The following is an 18,640-nucleotide window of genomic DNA, read 5'->3' on the forward strand; positions in this document are numbered from 1 at the left end:
CAAGTGTCACACATCACAACATTCTATAGAAGAAAGACATCCGAGCATAATCAGCACAGTATATAATGACTTTTTAATGAACATGGAGAAAACTATAGCTCTCTTACCTTCCAGGGATCATATTGTAACGCCTGCAGTACAAGTGATGCAGTCTTATACTGCAATGCTTCACATGCATAGGAAGATTGTCCAGAACGAGGATCCACCAGATCTGGATGGTTACAGATTCTCTGAAGCTGGGTCAGAACATGAAGAACACTTACAAAATGTCCTCCTTTCAGGGAATCCTGTGTTCTGCACGAAGAAAACCAATGTCAATTTATTTTTGCACAGAAAAAAAAAAGAAGAGAATTATTCAGTTATCCATACTATTAAGGCTTGGGTCCTATGCTGCCATTTAACTTTCCATCTGTTTTTTATAGATAGAAATATTAACACAGCTGCTTAAAGCGAACCCATCAGGTTGAACATGCTGCTCTTTTAGAAGGCAATGTGTTATAGAGAAGAGGAGGCGCAAACAAAAGTATTGTGGGAAAAACAAACATTCAGTATAACTTAGTATTTATTGATAAAAATGCCTGCTCCCCCTGGGTTTAGGAGTCTCGTGGGTGGTGTCGTTCAATTATTGACCGCCTACTCTGCGTGAGAATGCGTGCAAATATAGCTGCCAATTATAATGTAGGACCGCCTTTTGAACGGTCATATTCTAGAGTCTCCCATTACTACCAGAAATGGGATAATGTCAGACAGGGAAAACAACCAAAAAAGTAATACAATACAAGACTGCTTAATTAGGTTTGAATTCCCATCAAATTCCCTGAGTATCTGCCACCACAGTACCACTGTACCCATTCAATGGACATGGAATTAAAAAGATTTTCCTATGTCTGATCGTTGGGGGTCAGACCAATAGTGATCACAAGGGTGAAGGGGCTCCGTTCGTAGCGAAACATGTCGGGCTGCATTAATTCTTCTAGCTCAATGGTACTTTAGCTGACAATTACAATGGATCACTTCAGAATTTAGTCGCTGACACCTAGCGGAAACCACTTGAATTGGGTCTTACCTAATCTTAATTATATATAGGACTGTCAGTGCATGTATCCTAATTGCCAGCACGCATTGTGATTTTAAATTCATGTTGTATGTCCCTTTATGTTATGTAATAAAGTTATCAAATATATTTAAAAACTGGTTTAATCGGTCAATAAGTAGTTGGGAAAAAACGGGCTTCTATTCACTTTGGCATTATTCAAATTAATAGGACCTGTGCAAGAGACTCTCCGGGTGTTGTATGGATGCCTCGACAACTGTACCGCCTAGCTTGTACCCTGCACCTCCCCATGCCCAATGTCAGACCAGGATAGAGAATTGAACTGGAGAAACACTTTAAAAAAAATAAAACCGCTCTATCAATACCAGCAGTTCAAATACAACTACCTCAAATTAGCTTTGTCTGAATGAAAAACTTGAAAAGAAAAATTAAATATGAAAAATATTTACTGAAACCACTAATTCATGAATAAACCACCTCTGATCATAGCACTCTATTGATAAATCATTGAAGACAAAATATTATAAACATACAAACATTCCTAAATCATATGCAGTCCTCTAGAAACGTTCTTACCCAGGTTGCATCATAACATCCTCATACAACGTCTTCTGCCGATTTGACAGCTGGCACTTGAGAACATGTTCAGACTTTTTGTTCAGCTGCCTCTCCACGTCTCTCTTGGTCCGACGCAATATAAACGGCTGCGCGGACTGTAAAAATCATAATAAAATGTTCAAGCTGCAACACTTTGCACCAAACGTCCCAATATTAAAGCAAACATCAGTAAAATAAGAGGCCATAAAGAAAGTGTTCCGTTTTCCTAGGGAAGAGCCTACATATGAAACACTCGGAACTGGGGACAAAGTATAAAACGGTCTTAGGCTGGGTTCAAACTGAGTTTTTTGACGCGGAAACCGCGCCGCAAAACTTGCCAAAAACCAGCCGAAAATGCCTCCCATTGATTTCAATGGGAGGCGGAGGCAGTTTTCTCCCGGTAGAGGTAAAACCGCCTCGCGGGAGAAAGAAGGGACATGCCCTATCTTCGTGCGTTTACGCCTCTGACCTCCTATTGACATCAATGGGAGGCAGAGAAAGCGTATTTCGCTGCGTTTTATGCCCGCGGCACTCAATGGCCGCGGGTGAAAAACGCAGCGAAAATCGGAGGGCAGGGAGAGGAAAATCTGCCTCAAACTTCCAAACGGAATTTGGAGGCAGATTTTCCGCCTGCAAAAAAACTCTGTGTGAACCCAGCCTTAGGAAGTTTTGTAACTATTCACCATCGTCTGCATGTCAGTGGCTCTGAGAACACACTTGCTTACATATGAATATTATTCCCCAACCCCCAAGTCTCAGAGCTGATCTCCGCGGGATAATTTTGACATATCATATTATTGTCATGTCCATGGCCGCGGGCCATCAGGCTCACTCGCCTCCTGACTGCCGCAGCCATGGGTCTGCGAGCGCTGGCCCCAATCTCCTCCTCAGGAGACGTCAGCGCTCACTTCCGCTTACCTCGGCCGGGTCCCGTAGGGTGCGCGCGCATGCTCGTGCCTGCTCTTAAAGGGCCAGCGCGCGCACCTGAGTTAATGTCAGAATTTGCCCATGAGCACCCTAGACTATAAGAAGAGCTCAGCCCCTTCCTCCCATGCCTGAGCATTGTTGTCATACCCAAAGTTTGTCTAAACAAATGGTCTCCTAGTGTTCTCCAGTTCCCAGTGTTCCCCGTTCCTGTACCTGTATCCCGTGCTATCCTGGTCAAGTGCCGTGCTGAGCTGAAGTCGTGCTCTGCTGTACACCACGCCTGACGTCTGCCTAGTCCCAGCCGAGCCTGTCTTGCTACTGTCCGAGCTGCCACAGGTAGACTATACGAACTATAGACTGTGACCTGCGTCCTGTTGGCCAGCTGCCATACCGTCAAGGCGGTACAGCCCAGTGGGTCCACGTACCAAACGTGACAATTATGAAGTACAAGAATTTTATTTACAGACATTATTATTATTCAACCCCTTTAAAACATTTACATTCAATAAGATTTAAAGACAAATTGTTAAATAAAACATCATTTTGCATTACCCGATGTAATCTTATTGATATGGTGTGTCGGTATTCCTGGTCTTGCTCACTGCCTTCTTTTACTGGAAAATCTAAGTATTGTCTAGACAAAGCTGGAATGAGGAAGTGCACCATGGTCCACAGGTCCTTCCACGTGTGTGGTAATGGAGTGTCCCTTAGAAGCAACCTGCGTTGGCTGAAAATAAAAGCAAACAGATATTTCTTTGTTAAATGTAATGGTTTGCCTTTGGGAACTGTAAAATAAATTTGTGCAGAGTTTTTACATGAAAAGAACATAGTCGCAGCTCACATCGAAAATAATACACATGGTAAGGTATACAGGGAAGGGTTTTATAATATTAGTACTCGCCAAATAAGATGGTTAAAATATGGAATTTAAAATTTGGAGTTTGATCAGTTTTTGTTGTGAAACATTGAAAAGCATACATTTATTTTGTACAAAATATTCTGTGAATATTGTGTGGACGATGATACCAGGGGGACTTCAGGGGTCAGATGGCATTCGATTAAATGCAACTAGCACTACAATATCATGACCATGCATAGTCCTAAGGCTTTTAGCTTTATGTTAATGACTTTCTTAATGCCCAACTATAAGACAGCACATAGTGAACAACGCAGTGTCACTATGCGCGGACTAAATGAGTGGGAAGAAGTGTATGACACAGATTGGTCACTGATTGGTCAGCGTCATACACTCCGCTCCACAACGCCCACTTGGTCTAAAGTAAAAACACGCCCAGTTGGGCATTAAGAAACGAATTAGCATAAAGCTAAAATCACTCCTAACGTGGTAAAAATAGATCGTTTTTCTAAATAAAAAGCACTGCTGTCACCTACATTATAGCGGCAATCTCCTTATGTAGAGATAGGGCATTTATAATGTGGTGACAGAGTCTCTATAGAATTTAAAGCAAAGTAGAGTTTTTATGTAGAAAATCCTTTTTATTCCTTTTCTGTAACACAGAAGGTTTTACCAGAGAAACGCAACTTAATATTTATTGCCCAGATTCTGCAGTTTGTAGAAATATCCCACATGTGGCCCTAGTGTGCTGATGGACTGAAACACAGGTGTCAGAAGCGAAGGAGCACCTAGTAGATTTTGGAGCCTCCTTTTTATTAGATTATATTTTAGGAACCATGTCAGATTTGAAGAGGTCTTGTGGTGCCAAAACCATAGAAATCCCCCAAAAATGACCCCATTTGGCACACTACACCCCTAAAGGAATTTATCTAGGGGTATAGTGAGCATTTTAGACTTTTCTGTTAAAACGTAAATATTTTTAATTTCTACAAGGAGTAAAGGAGAAAAAGCCCCCCAACATTTGACAAGCAATTTCCCCCGATTACGGCAATACCCCATATGCGGTCATAAACTGCTGGTTGGACAAACGGCAGGGCTCAGAAAGGAAGGAGCGCTATTGGGCACGTAAATTTTGCTGGATTGATTTTTGGGTGCCATGTCGTATTTGCAGAGCTTCTGAGGTACCAGTACAGGACAAACCCCTTAAAAAGTGACCCCAGTTTGGAAACAAGGCCCCTTGAGGAATTCATTGTAGTTTTCATGGGGTGCATGCCTGGACTTTGACATTTTTTTATTCTATTTTTTTTAAGAGGTGTGGTGCTAAAAAAAACAGCAGTTCTACTATTGGTTTTTTTATAGCGTTCACGGTGCACTATAAATGACATTCACTTCATTGTGCGGGTCGATACAATTACGGCGATACCATATGTTTACAGTTTTTAAACCCAAAAGGTTTACATAGCCTTCAACATAAGAGGTCACATTGCGCATTTCGTTTTTTTCCCGGTTTCAACTGTATCTGTGTCTTCAGTACGCAGATACAATTGAAACCTTGAGTGGAACAGGGAGCCATCAGTTCCCTGCTCTATTATTCACGGTGTAACGCAGGCCGCTCACAACTCAGGTGCGATGAGGTCACTGCTTTGCGCCTGTATGCGCTGGACTTCTGGCCTATACCTGCGTTTCAGGTATCTTATTGGTCCAGAGTCCTCAATAACTGCTCAATTTAATTTCTGTTAACCCTTGATGCCCATGCGATGCAGACAGTGCCCGTCCCAATGGTATATACACAGATGACGATGGGGGACATATACAGGGATGATTGCGGGCTGGTATATAGAGGGATCATGGGGTCCCTGTATGTAGCAGCTATCAGCCCTGTTATACCCCCCCCCCCACGTCAGGGATGATTAGGGTTATATACAGGGATGATGGGGGTTCCTGTACATTACCCTCATCATCCTTGTATATATCAGCCATCAGTCCTGTATATAACCCCCATCATTCCTGTATATTACTCCATTAACACTGTATTCCGGGATGATGGGAGTTATATACAGGATTGAAGGGAATTATATATAGGGATGATAGCTGACTGGTATATACAGGGCTGATGGGGGTTATATATAGGGGCCCCATCATCCCTGTATATACCAGCCGGCCATCATCCCTGCATATAACCCCCATCATCTTGAGGCAGGCACTCTCTGCCCGCCGTGGCACGTGAGTATTGAGGCTAAACAAGTAGTAAATGGGGTGGGCATTGAGGACACCATGGACCAAAAGGATGCCTGAAACGCCGGTACATGGCAGAAGTCCAGCGGAGTCTGAAAATATGCGCCGAGCCACACAGACCGGAGGTGCAGAGGGATCTCCTCCACTCGTTGTTGGAATGGGGTTAGGCGAGTATGTATTGTTTTCTTTTTATTAGGCACTATTGGGGCTGTGTGGGGGCATTATACTGCATAGGCGCAGTGCCAGTGGGTAGATTATATACAGTAGTATACAGCAGGCCCTAGGGGGTCTATATTAATTCAATGGCGTAGCATGCAAAAAGGGGTGTGGTTAAAAATAATTTACTAATCGTAATCGAGGTTAGATGTTCAATTAGTTGTGATTTTGATCATGATCGCCCAGCCCTACATTGAAGATTTATTGTTCTCTCTCAGCCGATTCCGCCATGTCAGTTGAACGGACGGTTCCGCTGAGAGTGGGTCCCGTTTGTCTGACACACAGGATCCACCTAATATTGATCATATCTAATAATTGAATCTATTTCATCAACTTAGAGAGAACAAAACAACTTCTATGTATAGAGGATACATACGTGACAAAATACACGTCAAATACACGCCGTGTGAACAAGGCCTAATAGGCAAGTTATTCCATTGCCATCAACACAAACAAATCCAAACCTTGGCAGATTTAAGATGGCTTCCCAATGCTTCTCGGTCATGTTTCGGAGCTGATGAACTTCATCTAGGACCAAATATTTCCATCTCATCTTCATGAACGCCTGAAGTCCTTTGAACAGCTGCTTGTAAGAGGTGATGCAGACATGAAAGTTGTTGGGCTCCTCCCACCTCTAAAAAAACAAAAAAAACAACAGGCTTTAGTTACTGATTATACAAAACTAAAATGGCAATGCAATGGCATTACGGTGTTAATGTGGGGAATCGAAAGCTGTGCACTTTTAATGTCTAGTACAATTAAAATTCTACTTTAAAAATATATCTTTATCAATCCCACCCAAAAAGGAAAGTTGTATTTTTTTATGTGTGCAAGACGTTTTACCTGACGCTTTCTTCGGAGTTCTCTTTGGCTCCCAAAATACAGAAGTAGTTTCAGTGACGGACACCAGCGTTTCAGTTCCAACTCCCATTTTAGAACATTGCAACTTCGCACAACAATCAAGTGAGGACCCCACACTCCTGAATAAGAAAACAGAGAATTTGAAAGAGTAATGACAAAATGCAACATCTGCAAAAAAAAAAAAAAAAAAACTAAACATTCATTTTTCACCTTCACTGCTTGCCAGATGTGCCAACAAAGCAATGACCTGGACATTTTTGCCAAGTCCTGCTTCATCTGCCAGAATTCCGTTTAGATTCTTTTTGTATTGTCGTGCCAACCAGTCCAATCCGATCAACTGATAATTTCGAAGTTTGCCACGAAGCAATGGCGGTGAAGAGGTTTTTACCTGTGCAATGCACACATTTTAAAATTTAGGAATATGCATTGGGAACAAATACGTAATTATTTTATTGTGCTGCATCAAAGATTTACTTTAAAACTACAAAAAGCGTCAGACTTTATTGCAGAACCAAAAGTACTCACTGTTCCGGAGATGCGCGAGCTGCCACGAGGCAGTAATAATTCTGCAGCAGCCGCCACCTCTGCAATGTCACGATTGTGTTTCCTTGCACCCATATGGGCAGCATTGCCCCCATCCACAGTCAGAAGAGAGTCGATGAGTACTACATGCTTCTGAGTGTAATCTAGGTTTGTGCTACAATCTGAACAAAAACGGGGAAACATGATTTTACTTTTACAAGGTGTTTACATCCTGTGTTTACATCCTGTAACAGACATTTGCTGAGGAGTTTATGACTGCGCTGTGACTTTTTTTTTTATCATGATCTCCCATTCCTCGTCCAATGTCACACGCGCTCATCAACTTAATCCCGAAACCAGACAAGGACCCACTTGATTGCCCCAACTACGAACCCATTGTCGGTAGGAGGCGCTTCCCCCTTCCCCTCCCCCTGCTCTCCAATGTTTTCTCTTATTATTACATTAATATGCTACTTATTAGTGAAGTGTGAATGTCCACCTGGAAATAATGGAGTCACCAAATTAATCTTTATGTATGAACCGTGATAACCAACAGAATGTAACGGTCAGACTCTTTGTCCCTGTTAAAACACTACACCAAGTGCTGAACGGCTGTTTCCTATACATCATTGTGAAGTATTCTTGAAAAATGTTACGTTAAAACATGTATTCATTAAAAAAAAAAAAAAAAAAAAAAAGTTAGAAAAACAATAAAATAAATAAATATATGTTTTGTGTCAGTCCTCCAGCGACAGAGCTTCGACAATACATATTCTACAATGAATTATAGAAGATAAAAAGATATGGCCCTTATAGAGCGGGTGTATGAGCCACACAGGCAAACACAAGCCGTTTATGCATTACATGGACAGCCATTCATCTAAAGAAGTGCTTCTCAAACTGAGGAGGGCCTTACTGGTCGTCCAGGCTCAGATGGAGCAGCGGTTTTGACAGAAGCCATTACATGCTGCACAGGCCTTTCTACGGTTGCACCAATCTCGGATTTAGTAACAATTGGTTTGAAGATACAAGGAGACAAATTTGAAGATACACTGGAGGTAATTTAAAATAAAATGGAATGTACTACGACCAATGGTGAGGCCACAGCGTCACAATGTTCTGGCTGGTGAGACTCCAGTAGAAATAGAATGAGAAGCCGTCATCTAAATTAACTGCCATGTAATACTAGTTTTCCCCTGCAATAGCCTAAGGGAAAAGTCTGGCTGGCTGAGGCTTCCCCTGGCAAAATCAGACGTTTGCCAGGGGTGGCAGTAACCATGGCGATCAGTTGATCACAGCACTGGCTCCCATATGAAAGGGGTTGTCTGTCATGAGGCACCACCTATAAAGATTACCACTAAACTTAACTATTAAATGAAACTCAAATCACATATTTCAGAATAAAAGGGACATTTATTAGAAATATATTTGGTATGAAGCAAGAATATCTAGCATATGTCCTAATTTGAAAGCTCTTAGATGTGAATACACCCTGAAATTTAAAAGGCACAAACACCTTGAAATACACAAGACCACAATCGCAAAAGGGCTTGTTCACACATAGCATATTTTTTCCAGATTTTTTAGTTGCGGAATCTTGACAAGTACAGAACTATGTAAACTACAATTCAAGTGAACGGGATACTATAAAACTCTTCACATGAAGCACAAAAAAATTTGCAGCAGATTGTAGGCCTGCTGCAGATTTCCAAATCACCAGGATGAAATCCAAAGATTTCCGGCAAATTCTGCAGCAGATTTTTTATTTTTTTTTTCTCTCTGATGTGTGTGAGAATTAGAACTAAATAAACACAGGGAACAAAACTCCTACTGTGTCTGACTTGTGGGGAAAGAAAAACAAAATCAAGCTCTTTAGCATTTAGGAATAAAATTGTAATATGAACAGAAACAAAAGCATTTTACTTTGTTTTTAACCCCTTAATGACCGCCAATAAGCCTTTTCACGGCGGTCACTAACAGGCTTTATTCTGATGCAATAGACTGGCGCTGCATCGGAATAAGTAAACAGAGCAGGAGCTGTCAAATCTCCCTGCTCTCAGCTTCCAGATGTAGCTGAGGGCTGGGGACATCCCTGCTCTGCCGTGTGAGATTGATATCCGTATCGATCTCAGCCGTTTAACCCCTCAGATGTGGGGCACAATAGCGTGCACCGCATCTGAGTGGTTTTGGAGAGGGAGGGAGCTCCCTCTCCTCCCACCGACACCCGCCGATACGATCGCCGAGTGTCTGTGTCTCCAATGGCAGCCGGGGGCCTAATAAAGGCCCCCAGGTCTGCATGTGGTGAATGCCTCCTAGATCATGCCTCTGGCATGACCTAGCAGATGCCTGTCCGTTTTAAACAGACAAGCAGTAATACACTGCAATACAAAAGTATTGCAGTGCATTATAACAGCGATCGGATGATCGCATATTAAAGTCCACTAGTGGGACTAGTATAAAAGTAAAAAAAAGTTGAATAAAGTTAAAAGAATAAATGTGAAAAAAAAATGAAAAACCCACTTTTTCCCCTTACAAAATGCTTTACTACAATAAAGCAAAAAAGTTAGACATATTTGGTATCGCCGCGTCCGTAACGACCCCGACTATAAAGCTGTTACGTTATTTAACCGGCACAGTGAACGCCGTAAAAAATAAAATAAAAAACAATGGAAAAATTGCTGTTTTCTGTTAATCCTGAAAAATGTGATAAAAAGTGATCAAAAAGTTGAATCTACTCTCAAATGGTACCAATAAAAACTACAAGTCTTCCCGCAAAAAAAAAAGCCTTCATACAACCGCATCGGCGGAACAATAAAATAGTTATGGCTCTTCAAATATGGAGACACAAAAACAAATAATTTTGAAAAAAAAGTGTTTTTACTGTGTAAAAGTAGTAAAACATACAAAATCTATACAAATTTGGTATCTTTGCAATCGTAACAACCCGCTGAATAAAGTTAGTGTTATTTATATCACACGGTAAATGACGTAAATTTAGGGCGCAAAAAAAGAGGGGAGAAATTTCAGGTTTTCTTCTATCCCCTCCCCAAAAAGTTAATGAATACATTTTATGTACCCCAAAATGGTGCTATTAAAAAGTAGAACTTGTCCCGCAAAAAACAAGACCATATACAGCTATATAGACGCAAAAATAAAAAAGTTATAGCTCTTCGAATGTGACAATGGAAAAATGTAAAAAATGGCTTGGTCATTAGGGCCCAGAATGCAAGCAGGGGGAAGGGGTTAAAACAATGGGCCTCATTTATCAAATCTGTCTAAGGCTGGTTATCACAGGGTGTTTTGATCACGTTTTACTTCAGTTTTGTAGCGAATTTCACGTGCTTTTTAATTGCTGTGAAAACACATGTTAAAAAACCATGTGCATTTAACGGCGGTTTTGCGATGCGTTTTTTTGTCTGTGTGGCTATTACAGGTAAAGCACACAGTTTCAATGTTCTTCGCCTGTAACAGCCGCATGGTCAAGAACCGTGTCAATTCGTTGTAAAACGCACACTGTTTTCACCACGTGTTTTTCACAGCAATTAAGAAGTACATGAAAATCACTACGTTACTGCAATAAAAATGCCCTGTAGGATCTTAGCCTAACCAAAAAAATCGGCCTTTATTGCCCATAGCAACTAATCAGCAACCTATTTTTTATTAAACGGACATTCAAGTATTTTCTGTGGAAAAAAAAGAAAGAACAAACCTTTAGGCTTTAAAAGAGTTCCTGAGACGGCGGAATCCTGAAGAAACAGAAAAAAACAAAAACACTCATTGACACAAATTGGCTTTACATTGTTGTCTGGCTAGTTTATTTTTTCTCTCTCAGGTAAGCCCACTAAGGCGGTGTTCACATCAGTGTTGTGTTTCCGTTGAGCGGTTCCGTCTGAGCTTTTCATTGGGGGAACCCCTCAACGGAAAGTCAAACGGAAATCTTAGCTTCAGTTTCCATCACCATTGAGGTCAGTGGTGATGGAAACATTGCTAATGGTTTCCATTTGTCACCATTCCGGCAGGTTTCCGTTTTGTTTTTTTTTGACGGAATCAATAGCGCAGTCGACTGCGCTATTGATTCCGTCGAAAAACGGAAACCTGCCGGAATGATGACAAACGGAAACCATTACCAAAGTTTCTGTCACCATTGATATCAATGGTGATGGAAACGGAAGCGAAGGTTTCCGTTTGACTTTCCGTTGAGGAGTTCCACAACGGACACCTCAGACGCAAACCCTCAACGGAAAGCCAACGCTGATGTGAACAGGCCCTTAAAGGAGTGTATCCTCAGATAATATCAAGATTTTAATCCGGTTTTTATTTATTTTTTTACTATCCACGTGAAAAAATAAATAAATCTTGAAATACACCAGTTTTCATATTGGCCACTAGAGAAGACACAATAGGCTGACACTTCCTGTTTTCTAGAGCTTCAATTTTAGTGTTTAAACTGAGATCGGATGAGAAAAGTCAATTATTAGCAGGGGTTGGGTTGGAATGACCACTACATTGTACTGCTGTTGACCTAGAGAAGGTAAAATAGCAACACTTAGGGTAAATCCACATGGGACGTATACGCTGCGTAAAAGTACACAGCATATCCACCCCGGTGGCCGCTGGGAATTTTGTGTGTGAAAAACCGCACCAAAATGTGCAGAAAACTGCAGCATTACTGTACCCCCCTCCTGGGATGAGGTTTTATCCCAGGAGACCACTGCAGCGGTCACGTGATGAAACCTCATCCCAGGAGGCCGGCCTGGAGAACGCCAGAGGTAAGTATAGAGTGATATTTTTCTTCCTAAGTTGCTATTTTTGTGGCGTAAAATCAGCAACAAAAGATTCTGCCGCAAAAGTCGCAACACTTGACTTTTTGTTGCGGGTTTTAGATCCCCATTGAATTCAATGGGGAAAATCTGCAACAAAAAATACTGGCGATTCCTCAATCACAATTGGCATGCTGCGGCTTAAAAAAAAAACGTACCGCAGGTCAATGTGTGCGTGGAATGTCCGCATATCACATACGCAGCGTGTGGATGAGATTTCTGTAGGTCTTATCCACTCCTCTGCTACTGTATTATGCTGCAGATTTTCCGCAGCTAAATACGTTGTGGAAAATCTGCAGTATTTGCGGCCTTGTGTGGACTAGCACTTAGAGGCTATTCACACGCGGTAGATTTGGTGCGACTGAAAATCAGTTTCATACATGTCTATGTGGTTCTTTCGGGAGCAGGCACACTGATTTCTGCAAGACCCATTTAGATGAATAGAACGGTCAAAGAAATTTCTGGAACAAATGTTCTGCGTGTGAAAATACCCTAAGGCTGGAAACACACATCCAGTTTTTGTTTCAGGTTTTGATGTAGTTTTAGGAGCCAAAGCCAAAAGCAAAATAAAAAGGAATGGGAAATATGAAGAAAGGGAGTTTGGCTGTTTCCATACTCCCGACCACCTCGTAACTCAGTGGCCAGAACCCAGCGAGGGAAGGTAGGACAGGGGTCCCTTTTCTTAGAGATAGGTGTGGGTCCTAGAAGTGGGACCCACATCTTTTGGATATTTGTGGCATATTCTGTGGCTATGCCATAAACGTCCGAGATGGGAATAACCGTTTAAAAACACACACCCTGCTATACGGTCTTTACAGATAATACAGGAAAGTATAATATACCTCCAATATGACGAACCCAGGGAAGTTTTTTATTTTTTTTATAAATAAATAGCTACAGCAATTAAAAGTTTACAAAAAACACACACCTCTTCTATAGACTTAAAGAGAACCTGTCACCTCCCCCATACATGTACAGGCTGAGTGCAGCATGTAGTGGGCAGGGCTGCACAAACCCTGGGGCACTTTACATCTTTTTTTTTCTACCTCCCTCCATTATTTAGATATCGGTGCCGTTCTATTTGGCGCCCAATCTTTAAATAACCCCCTGAACAGTCAACGGGACGTGCACTGGCAAGGGCATGTTACCATGGCTGTGACACTGTCCTATGGACAGTGCCACAGCAAGAGCGAGAAGAAAAATGCACGCTCTCTCTTCAGCTTTGAAGATCAGTCTTTTCACCCGAACTGGCAAGGTGGCGTGCCACTGCTACGGACAGTACAAGCGCTCCCAAGCTCTTACACTGTCCGTAGCAGAGACACGCCCCCTTGCCAGTTTGGCAGATAATACAAGACTGATCTCTCTCAAGAGCTGAAGAGATGAGAGCGCGCATGCTCTCTCCACAGCTCTGTCCGTAGCAGTGAAACACCCCCTTGAAGCTGCATCTCAAAAACAATAGAAAAATTGTAATAGGTGTAAATTAGATAAATGTTTATAAAATCGTCAATTACATACATTTGATAAAAAAAAAAAATGACTCGCTCTTGCTGTGGCACTGTTCATATCAGATTGGACAGTATCACAGCCATCAAGGGGTTATTTAAATATCGAGCGCCAAATATAACGGCACCGATATCTAAATAACGGAGGGAGGTAGAAAAAAAAAATGTAAAGGGCCCCAGGGTTTGTTCAGCCCTCCCCATTACACGCTGCACATGTACGGGGAGGTGAAAGGTTCTCTTTAGATCGAATTAGTGAAACTAAAATTAAATACACAATTTATGGTCTTTAAAATAGAGCCAGAGTGCAAACCAAATTTTAGAAATGCACCATAAGGACAAACATTTAAAAAAAAAAGTCTGAGTGCGAACTTGAGGGAGACAGTTGGTTTAGTTACTTACCAAACTCTGGTCCACTTTGACCCGTGGCTTTGCCTTTTTAACTTCCTGGCCTGAAAACAAAGATTGGTAAAACTGAGTGACAGCTCCCTACTTTTATTAGGCCCAGTTCACACTGAGGTTTTTTTACGCCGAATTTGATGTGGAAACAGTGTCGGAATCAGCAGCAAAAAAACTGCCTTCCATTGATTTAATGGGAGGCAGAGAAGTTTTTTTTTCCCGCAGCGGTTTTTAGCCGCTCGCGGTAAAAAGAAAACGGCATGCTCTTTCGTGCAAAAAAACTCAGTGTGAACTTAATGCTATCCTGTGTGTTAGCGACACACAGGAGCCGCTCTCAGGTCAGCTGAGCTGACGGTTTCAGATTCTTTGTATAGAGGATACATAGAAGCTGCTTCTCAAAAACGATAGAAAATAATGTAAATTAGAGAAATGTTAATAATCGCCAATTACATACATTTAATTAGAAAATGGCTAAAAAAGGTTTTCATAGACTTTAAATTATAATTTCATCTGACCGCCCTCACCACTAGAGGGAGCTTACTGCCTACTATTTATAACTGAATAACAAAATAGTATGGGTGTGGGATCCCTATTCAGGACCACCATCAGGGCAGTGGTGCTGGTACTGCAGTCAGGGGCCTGGCCAGAATGATGGGGGAAAAAAAAGGGCCCGTCCGCTACTTTAAACATTTCATTGAAGGCCCCAGCATTAGTTACTTGGAGAAAGGAACGGACCCTGCAATGTAACGGTGCCGTTCTTTACTCTGAAGTAACTTACGCTGGGGCCCTGAGAGGAAGATGCTGCTTGAGCAGGAAACAGAAGCTCCATGTGGAGGGAGCCGCCCACCAGACAGGTCCTACTCTACCAGGGGCAGAGAGGACCGAGGGAGAAGAGCTGGAGAGGAGCAGTGACACACAGCTCTCCTCCCCTCCTGCCTGCAACTTGTACCAGGCAGCAGATGTAGATTCCTCCAGGACAGGTAAGAGGAAACTGTAATGTTTTGTGTGGGGAGGGGGTTCAATAGAAATCGTTTTTGTGAGGGAGGGGGGACTTAGCTGTAAATGCTATATTTGGGGGAGGGGATTTGTGTAAAACGATTTTGTGGGGGGAGGGTGGCACTGGCTGTAAATGCTGTGTGTGACGGAGGGATTCATTATTGATTTTTTGGGGGGAGGGGGAACTTAACGGTTAGGCTGAGTTCACACGGGGATGATCTGCTTAGTAAAAGCACGCATCGTATCCGCAGGGAATTCCGGGCAAAAATCCACGCCAAAATGCCGCAGTTTTTTGCCCGGAATGTCTGCTGTGGAAACTGTAGCATACAGTCAGCCTGCTAGCAGGCCGACCTCCTGGGATGACGTTTCATCCAAGGAGACCGCTGCAGCCTGTGATTGAATGCAGTGGCCGTGAGCGGAGTTGAAACGTCACCCCAGGAGGCCGGACTGGAGGAAGAAATACAGAGTTCTGGGTAAGTATAATATATATTTTTTCTGAGTTGCATTTCTACGTCGGAATTGCTGCGAACCCAACACACAAAAAGACAACAACTGCTATTTGTTGCGGGTTTTACCTTCCCATTGAATTCAACGGGAAAAACCTGCAACAAGTAAGCAGCGATTACGCAAATACAATGGACATGCTGCGGAATAAACACTGCACCGCAGGTTAATTTGAGCGTTTTTTTCCGCTCACTATTTACGCCGTGTCTGTGTAATTTTCACAACAAATTCCGTTGCGGAGAATCCGCAGTATTTACGCAACGCGTGAACTGACCCTAAATATTATGTGTGGGGTGAGGAGATTCTGTTTAATCACTATGTACATCTTTGAAAAAAATGTTTTTAAATAAAAGTGTTTTCAAAGGTGTAGCCTTTAAATAGGGTTTGTGGGGAGGGGGAATTTCACTGTAAATGTCATGTGTGGGGGGACTTATTTAGCACTTATTCACAGGTTACGGTCATATTGCGGGTTTTTTTGCAGAGATATTCGCTAAACCATGGCAAATGACATGGTTATAAAAGCAATTTTACGAAAACTGTTGCAAAAAAAAAAAAACCCAGTGATTTGACCTCGAGGTGTGTAGAGACCCTTGTAGTTCGTTTGTGTAGGGTAGGAAGACTTTGCTGTAGATGTTATGCGAATGAAAAGTTTAGTTATAGTTTTTGTGTGGGGAAGGGTACATTCACATGTAGCGTTTGAGGTGCAGTTAAGACAAAAAAAAAAACGCATCAAAACCATGCAGTGGACTACGCTATTGATTCCATCAAAACAACAGAAACCTTACAGAACATTGACAAAACAGAAACCATTTTCAACGGATGCGTTACCATTGAATTCAACGGTAATGCAAATGCAGAGCTAAGGTCTCCATTTGTTTCAGTTTGGGCTCCATTCATGGGTTCCCGACGCAGATGTGAACTAAGCCTTAGGCTTCCCACACACGAGCGTGTTCGGTCGTGATGTACGTTCCAAATGTCGACCGCATTTTCCAGACTGAACACAGTGCAGGGAGCCGGGCTCCTAGCATCATAGTTATCTATGACATGACGCTAGGTGTCCCAGCCTCCTCGTGGGAATACGGTCCTGTACTGAAAACATGACTACAGTATGGGACAGTTTTCCCTCAGCGAGGCAGGGAGTCCTGGCATCGTACATAACTATGACGATAAGAGCCCGGCTCCCGGCACTGATCAGTCCGGGAAATGCGGTCGACATACGCTCTGTATATCATGGACTGAAAATGCCAGTGTGTGGAAAGCCTTACATATATGGACATGAGGAACAGCCCCAGAGTCGCTGGGCAGAGCGCTAGTAGAAGATCCGCCCGGGGACTCCAGCCCTGGGAAAGCTTCACTCCCCGGGCGATGTATCCCACTATATGCCATACGGTGGGATAAGTTTTTGGCTAAATTGAACAAAATCCAGGGCATTATCCGGTCACTGCCTGCTCCATGGTTTCGTTCACCGTAATGGACGTCCGCACCAAAAATCGGTAAAACACGTATAACGTGCAAACATGAGTGCCACACTTTCCATTGTCCAACCCTGGTAATGGAGGGGGGGGGGCCAGAAATTCCTGACGGCGGCCGTGTCCCTATTAGGGATGTCACGATACCAGAATTTGGACTTCGATACTTTGTGTAGTATTGCGATTTCGATACCAATTCGATACTTTGCCAACAGTAATAAAAAAAAAAAAAAAGGGTTCTACCATTTTCTGATGTGAGGCGCGTGGTGTGATGATGAATTTAACCTCCACGTGCCTCACATGAATAGTAATTAACCCCATCATGTTTCTCAGTCATAATGGGTTAATATGTAAGGTACATGCTGGGGTTAATTACTATTAATGTGAGGCACATGGAGGTTAAATTCATCATCACACCTTGTGCCCCTCAACAAGTGATAGAAAGCAGTTTTTATTTTATTTTTTTTACAGCGTACACATCATAAATGATCCCAAAAAATTGTTGTGCAGGTTATTACGGCCACGCCAGTACCGAATATGTGTATGTTTTATGTATTAAGACTTATTTTAATGTTTATTGTAAAAAAGGCGTATGTGTATTTTTTTTAACATTACTTTAAAGTTTAAAAAATAAAAGTAAAAACATAATGTACTGGCATATATCTATATTACAGTACATCAGCCTGTGTGTACGGATAATACACAGGCAGTTGTTAGAACATACCCAAGTATGCCCTAACAGGAAATATGGTAGGACAGCCCTGGGGTCCTTCACTGGACCCTGGGCTGTCTGCCCATATATGGTATGTCCCTCAGTCGAGTCACAGGAATTCCCTGTGAAGCGATCCAAGGGGCATCCCCCTTCTCATTTTCTCCTGAATGCTGCAGTCAGCTGTGATCGCAGCATTCACGGGAATAACGGCGGAGAGGTTTCTCTCATCTTCGCCGTTATAGAGCAGGGGCTGCAGCTGTGTAATACAGCCATTGCCCCGCTCCTGACAGGTAGTGCGTGTGCGGGCAGCATGAGGAGATGTGGCCGGCGCTGCACTAATGAGCGGCGGTTCAGGCACTGAAGACAGAACATGGGGGTGTTTTGCAGGGCGCCCGCCATGTTCCGTCTTCAGTGCCGCCGCTCATTAGTGCAGCACTGGCTGCATCGCATCATCCTGACCCCACGCATTTGTTATCAGGACTACACAGCTAAGTATCGAAATACATGAAATAACTGTATCGAACCGTTTGGGGATGCACAGTATCGAAACAGTATCGAAGTTTCGATGCATCGTGCATCCCTAGTCCATATTAGCTAAGAACTTTTTAGTAGGGAATATTAAAATTGGATGAATGAACCAAATAGCCATTTTAAAATACATTACCTAAAGAGAGAAAGCTTAATACATATCAATTTTAAAACATTTTACCTTTTTGTGTTGAATGTGGCACATGGAACACTTTCCTCCTTTTCTGCTGCAACTGCACCTGAAGTTTTATCTCCACTACCTAAAAAGTAAAACATAGAAAAGCAATAGAGACTTCTCTTTTTTTTTTTTCTCCTTACAATTTTCCAGAAGCCAAACAGGTGGTCAGTCAACAAGAATATCAACCAAAACTTTATAGCCATGTTAAACCCCATCCCTTTCTTGGCTCCTGGTGAATTTTTTTTTTTTTCCACCAATGCAGTTTGT

The 18,640-nt window shown here is 42.4% G+C and overlaps 1 protein-coding gene across 6 annotated transcripts in view; it reads right to left on the minus strand.

Moving 5' to 3' along the window:
• Window positions 1-18,640, minus strand: part of LOC142657678 (E1A-binding protein p400-like) — a 164,213-nt gene that overhangs the window by 88,569 nt on the left and 57,004 nt on the right. For all 6 annotated transcript variants that reach the window (XM_075832966.1, XM_075832984.1, XM_075832993.1 and 3 more), the window contains 10 exons: window positions 18,377-18,455; window positions 13,990-14,039; window positions 10,978-11,014; window positions 7,272-7,450; window positions 6,957-7,134; window positions 6,729-6,865; window positions 6,350-6,519; window positions 3,131-3,305; window positions 1,631-1,767; window positions 108-294 (listed from right to left, as the gene is read on the minus strand). In XM_075832966.1, coding sequence (XP_075689081.1) covers window positions 108-294; window positions 1,631-1,767; window positions 3,131-3,305; window positions 6,350-6,519; window positions 6,729-6,865; window positions 6,957-7,134; window positions 7,272-7,450; window positions 10,978-11,014; window positions 13,990-14,039; window positions 18,377-18,455 — 1,329 coding nt within the window. The remainder of the gene's footprint in view (window positions 1-107; window positions 295-1,630; window positions 1,768-3,130; window positions 3,306-6,349; window positions 6,520-6,728; window positions 6,866-6,956; window positions 7,135-7,271; window positions 7,451-10,977; window positions 11,015-13,989; window positions 14,040-18,376; window positions 18,456-18,640) is intronic.

This window comes from Rhinoderma darwinii, chromosome 1 (genome assembly GCF_050947455.1).
Source record: "Rhinoderma darwinii isolate aRhiDar2 chromosome 1, aRhiDar2.hap1, whole genome shotgun sequence".
Lineage (NCBI taxonomy): Eukaryota > Metazoa > Chordata > Amphibia > Anura > Rhinodermatidae > Rhinoderma > Rhinoderma darwinii.